This window comes from Emydura macquarii, unplaced genomic scaffold, assembly GCF_026122565.2.
Source record: "Emydura macquarii macquarii isolate MOO-44397 ecotype Brisbane River unplaced genomic scaffold, CSIRO-AGI_Emac_v2 contig_3220, whole genome shotgun sequence".
Lineage (NCBI taxonomy): Eukaryota > Metazoa > Chordata > Testudines > Chelidae > Emydura > Emydura macquarii.
Window position 1 is genome coordinate 4,179,150 of NW_027133357.1, and position 6,000 is coordinate 4,185,149.

The 6,000-nt window shown below is 46.9% G+C and overlaps 1 protein-coding gene across 2 annotated transcripts in view; it reads left to right on the forward strand.

Moving 5' to 3' along the window:
- KCNC4 (potassium voltage-gated channel subfamily C member 4) overlaps positions 1–4,689 on the forward strand; it is a 49,190-nt gene extending 44,501 nt beyond the window's left edge. The window contains exon 4 of one of the 2 annotated variants that reach the window (XM_067531705.1): positions 3,633–4,689. In XM_067531705.1, coding sequence (XP_067387806.1) covers positions 3,633–3,694 — 62 coding nt within the window. In that variant the 3' untranslated portion in view covers positions 3,695–4,689. The remainder of the gene's footprint in view (positions 1–3,632) is intronic. The other variant, XM_067531706.1, reaches the window with a different exon arrangement.
- Positions 4,690–6,000: the final 1,311 nt, after the last annotated feature.

Sequence of the window (6,000 nt, forward strand, 5' to 3'; positions counted from 1 at the left end):
AGAAAAGCTCAGCGAACTGTCTAATTGCTCCCTGGGTTGCAGAATGAAGCTCTGCTTCTGCACTGACCCGCTTGCAAGATGCAATCACCCCTAGTCCTGCCCTATCTCTTGGCACCTAGCAGTCTGTGTGCTGTGCCCACAAAGGTCACGCAATGTAGCGGGCACTTGGCAGACTGCTCCAGCTAATCTGCAAACTGATCTCAGCCACTGCAGTCTTTGAGACTAAAAGGATCCTTTTTTTTTTTTTTTTTAATGTTGGAAATATAGGTCATCCCTAACCTTAAAAAAGAAACCACACAAGGAAACAAAAAGCCTAAAGAAGTAAGCTGCAATCTCTGGTGTTTTGACGGAGGCTCGGCTCAAATAGCCCACGTGGAGGGGACTCTAGTCAAAGGAACGGAGATGTATTTGAGTGAAGGACCTTACGATTCATTGTGTCAGACCAGACCCTCTGCATTAATGTCGTGTTAACAAGCCACCCCAGCACCAAGGAACCTGAGGCTAGAATTTCTGTGTGTGTTTTAGCTTCACACTGCTGCTATCCAGAGAAAGCAGCCCTTGATGGACAGACTCAGGCCACAGTCACATGGGCTCCTATCTACCTATCTAAGGTACTATCGATTGATTGATTCAAAGGCCAGAAGGGATCATTGAGATAATCTAGCCCGACCTCCTGTATAACAGAGGCCATAGAACTTCCCTCAAATAATTCCTAGAGAAGATCTTTTAGAAAAACATCCAATTTTGACAGAGAATCTACCACAACTCTTGGTAAATTGTTCCAGTGGTTAATTAGTCTCACTGTTAAATATGTACGCCTTATTTCCAGTCTAAATTTGTCTAGCTTCAAATTCCAGCCATTGGATCGTGTTAGATCTTCCTCTGCTAGATTGAAGAGCCTATTATTCAATATTTGTAGGTACTTTACAGATTGCAATCAAGTCTCCCCTTAACCTTCTCTTTGTAAAGCTAAATAGATTGAGATCCTTGAATCTCACTCTAAGGCAGGTTTTTTAATCCTTTCATCATTCTCGTGGCTGTTTTCTGCACCCTCTCCAATTTATCAGGTCCTGAGTCACCTGCCCACTGGGCCTTCCTTCCCTTCTGGAAAGCTTCCTGCGGAAATGGATGTACCATTCATTTCTGTGGTTGAACGTTACCTCCTCACCCACACAAGCAGGGCCAGCTTTGCTGCCCTCCCAAGATGTGAATGAACAGGGGTCATAATCATTTTCCAGTGCAGCTACCTCTCCTGCAGTGACAATCAGAGTGAAGACCACTTTGTACATTCCTGTCATGCGCCCTGGGGTGAGCAATAGTGTAATCAGATGGACAGTGATTAATATGGGAAAGGTGGCTGCTCAACCGTGCTACACCTGCCATTCTGCACGGCAGCTGGGCCGCTGCCGCTGAGGTAGGATCCGTGGTCTGTTTTCCTTTCATTGCACTGCCATCCCGGGAGATCGCATCCGTGCCTTTGTCACCAGTACCCAGCCGGGGGGGCTGGCTGCTTGGCAACGATTCTGAAGCTGTTTTATAATGCGCAGAACTCATTCATGCTGCTTTCAATGCATTGTTCGCAAACGTAGTGCCTGGTTCATTCATAGCGTGATACATACTTGAGCTGCATCCCCGAGATCCAAAACTGGAGTTTGCCCACAGTCCTTTCTCTGTATTCAGCCTAATCCAAATCTGCCCCCTCCTCCCCCCCCCACACATACACACACTTCCAGATCGGAGAATGCCATGAACGTCTGGAGAACTTGTATCCCACCTCTGACAAATTAAAGACTTTTCTGAATAGCTGGAGCTTCTTTGGAAGCCTGGACCCCTGGTCCCAGGTTTTTTTTTTTTTTTTTTTTTTTACCCCTGGGAGTCCAAGCAGTCCTTTCAGGTCCCAGTTCAGTAAGGCCCAAACCCTCAATGGTATTCAAGCTCCTAACTTCATTGAAATAATAGAAATTAGGAGCCAAAGTACTTTTAAGGATCTGATCTTAAAGCACTTATGTCATAATTGTGAGCACTCCCCTTGATTCCAATAGGACCGTTACATGCTTAAAAATGAGCCTCCACTTCAATGTGCTGCTGAATTGGGGCTTCAATCTTTCAGTGTTTAAGTACCCAAGAAGGCAGGGTACTTAAAAGGAGGCCTCCTCACCTGAATTAATATCCCCTCCTGTGCTATTCCAAGCAGGCAATGGGACAAGTGATGGGGCTTCCTTTAATTCTCTTCAGGACAAATTCTGATCTGGTGTAATTCTGTGGAAGTCAATTGACTCTGGATTTGCATGGGTGTAACAGATCAGGATCTGACCCATCTGTGGATAATCCCACCACCACCTTTCCACTGGCAATAACAATAGCTGTAGAGGAAATGCATTTTCAGCCCTCAAAGATCATGGGGCTGGATTCTGATCTTATTTGCGTTCGTGTCAATGTGACTCTGCTGATTTCAGTGGCGTTACTCTAGCTTACACCAGCATAGGTGAGGACAGAATCTATCCCATAGCGGGTTCCCTGGGCATCAGGTCCCAACTGTGCATGGAGTGTCAGGTGTCTTTTATGGCAATGAGGTGTCGGGGGTGATTTCAGAGTCTCCTGTATTGATGACCTAGGAAGGGCTGTGCAGGAAATATACAAGCTTTATGTTAAGGTGAAGGCCCTTTTCTGTAAGAATCGTACTTGCATAATGCTGTTAATTATTGTGTTCAGCTGGATGATGTGAGCAGGGGCCTTGATAGCCTTGGTTTCCTGCAGGATCTTTTCCCTTGTTGCATTTCCTGACTACAATCAATAGCAACTTCTTTTCTCAAACCTGACATGGGCACCTAACTAGCTAGGTAGTGGCCCCAGGGGATTGCCAGCTATTTACCAACTCCATTCAACCTTATGTGAACTCACAGGCAGCTGGGATCTGATCCCAACAGGTGGGATGATGCAGGGAGTTATCAGTACAAACATAGCCCTAGGCTAGAGGATGTGCCATTCCAATTCTCCGGCCCATGCAGGCTCATGGCGGGAGTGGTACCCTATCTGGTGCCAGGCACTCTTACCAAGGTAAGGGTGCTGCCAGCCCCCAGGGAGTTCAGCAAGGGGTGATGGCACTCTACAGCACAGGATCGCAGCCTGGAGGCTACAAACGGCTTTCAGCTACCTCCTCTTTCTTTATGGCTTGTTGGGAGTGAGCTCCCCAAACGAGTTATAGTAATATTGGGGTCACAGCATGGAAAGGGTTAAGAATCACTGCTCCTCCGAATCCCAGCCAAGATCAGGACAGTCCATTTACCCAGGGATTTATCGGCTATGGGGTTGTACACTCCATAGCTGCAGAGCCAGGTACCCCAGGGTGTCTGTCCAGGGTGACGTCAGCCCTTCATTTAGCCCTATTCTTTTCTCTCCGACTCACCCCAACTACCATCTACTCTGTCTGGGTGGCTTCAGTGTTATCCAGGCGTTAGACAGCTGAATGAGTCATTGTCACTTCTTTCCATTTTGAAGCATCTTGGTCTCTGTCTGGATCCACTGGCGCACAGATCTTTTTCTTTTCTTGTTTTCAATCCATGAGCAGGAAATGATGATGAGAGGAGAAAGTGTACAATGGTGTGTTTAATGCCTGTATCCTTTAAATGCAGAGAGCTGCAAAGATGTCCTCTCTTCTAATTATCCCCAAGCTGAGGTCGTCACCTTCTCTTAACGCTTTGGTCATGTGCTGGCAGGCAGAGAGACAGACGGAGGAAAAAAAGCATTAGTTGGGCCAAGTTTGCCTGCTCTCAGCCCACTGGCAAAGATCTTTTTGCTGTGAAAGACTCTGAAAATCCTTGTTTTTGCAGGACTGTCGAATCCCCTGTGACTCCCTTGGAAGCTGGGATTTGCTCAGACAATTTGCCTGGTATAAATGTACACAGGGAGGGCAGGTGAGGGAAGAGGGGGAAGACACCAGATTCTCCCTCCGTGCTGTAACCTTGCTTGTTGTGCATGTGTTGTATAATCGTCTGTCTGACGTATACCATGATCTCAGCCCTCCCCACCCCACCCCACACACACTGAGGATGCCATTAAAGACTCCGGTGCTGTATGACTGTTCCAGTTAACCCCTCACTTCCCTTCACTTGTTGACTGACCCGTTGGCCGGCGTGATTGCTGTTGTTCTGCTGTAGTAACTTAGACGGCGCCCGGATCTCGCCGCAGATGATCATCGCTGGGCGTCGGCTGCTCATCACAGACACCCTACTGCAGGCTCCATCTGTGCTCTGACCTTGCCCATTCACCGAGCAGTAGCTGTGGACTCAATTTTTTTTTAAAAAAAAAAAGATTTTATTTTTAGACTTTGTGACGTTTGCTCCAGCCTCCTCCGATACACAGATTCCTTCTCTAAAGGAAGCTGCTGCTGGGATTGGTGTGGGGGGAAGGGGGGGTCAAACCTATTGGATGATGGCTCCTGAGGTGTGAGGGGGTGGGAAGGTGAGGAAAGGAAGCCTCCAAGAGGTCCAAGTTGCAATACTAGAGTAGCCAATGGCTGAGTGCAATAGCAGAGACCAGGTGGACCAGCTGGCCTGTTATGGTCAGCTTCTTACTAATGCTGTTACATATCTCTGTGACCAAGGCAATACTAATCCCATTACCTTATATGCTGTACACATGCCTCTTGCTGTTAAACAGTACTAGAGTTCCAATAAAGAGATCTGGGAACTGAAATTTGGCTCTTGTGTGTGTCACTGACTCTGCCTTTCCTTTGTGTGAGTTCACGGCATCCCATTGGATTATCAGCCAAACCCACTGCACCTAGTAAGTGCTGCCAACACCCTGTATAACACTGCACCACCCTGGACTTCCATTCTACAGGAGGGTCTCCTAGGTTCTTTGTCCAGGTCCCTGGACTCTGTGTGTGACAGGGTCATTGGTTTCTGCCTCAGGAAATCTGGGTTCCACCGTGCTCTTGGTGCAGCACACTAGAAATTCCATGGCAGCTTCATTTAAATGTTTCCCTTTTGAGGTGGTTTTTAATGTGAATTTCCCTACTTGGCAGTATAGAATTACAGAATAAGCACACAGGCTGGCTACTTCTGTAATGATGATTAGCGGGGAAATAGTTAGCAATGTTGACAGTTTGAATGCCATCTTTAGGTTTCAGAGTTAACTGCCTCTTGCAATGACTGGAACAGTTCAGACCTCTCCCAGCTGTTGTGTCAGGCTGCCTGCAGATTCAGTATATTGTTTTACGTTAGGTTAACGTTTGCAATGTGGGTTTTTTTGGCATTTATAAGGCCTAGAAATATAGAATCACATCCTCAGCTGATGTTAACTGATGTAGCTCCGTTTGAGTCAAAGGCCTTGTGCTGATTTGCACCAGGTAAGCATCTGGCTCCCAATAGTTTGGCTCCCCAGCACAGAAGGGGGATTCAGCAGCAGTTGGCATAGAACGGCAGTCTACATGGGTGCCCTGATTGCATTGCCTATTGTTCCAGGTCACTGTTTGTGGGCTGTTCATTTAAACTTATAGAAAACATGCTGGGTATCACTATCGACAGAATGTACACGGGGGGGAAAGAGGCGGATGACTTTTGTGAATGATGGTGAAATGCAATGATCAGAAACAGAACTAGAGGTTTTCAGCCCCTGGGTATCTACCACTGGGAAGGGCCTTCAATAACATGGGAAAGAAAGCCATGTAAAATACTGAGTGATCAGTGGTTTTGTGGCTGATGGCCAAGTATCAATTAAAGCTAAAACCTTTCTCGGAGACATTGAGAGAAACTATATATTTCCCACTCGGATGACATAAAGCCATTTGCAAGCCAGGTTGGCTGAAAGCTGCACCACTGGCTTCATAATTATATTAAACTCCATGGCGCAGTTCCAAAATTGCCGCTGTTTCACTCTCAGATCAATGCTGAGTCGCTTCGTTGTCTGGGTCTGAAAGCAGATCAGAGTCGCTGTGTAAATGAGCAGAGCACCTGGTTCTCTGGTGATGCAGGACCACTGTGGCACTTGCTAATTGAT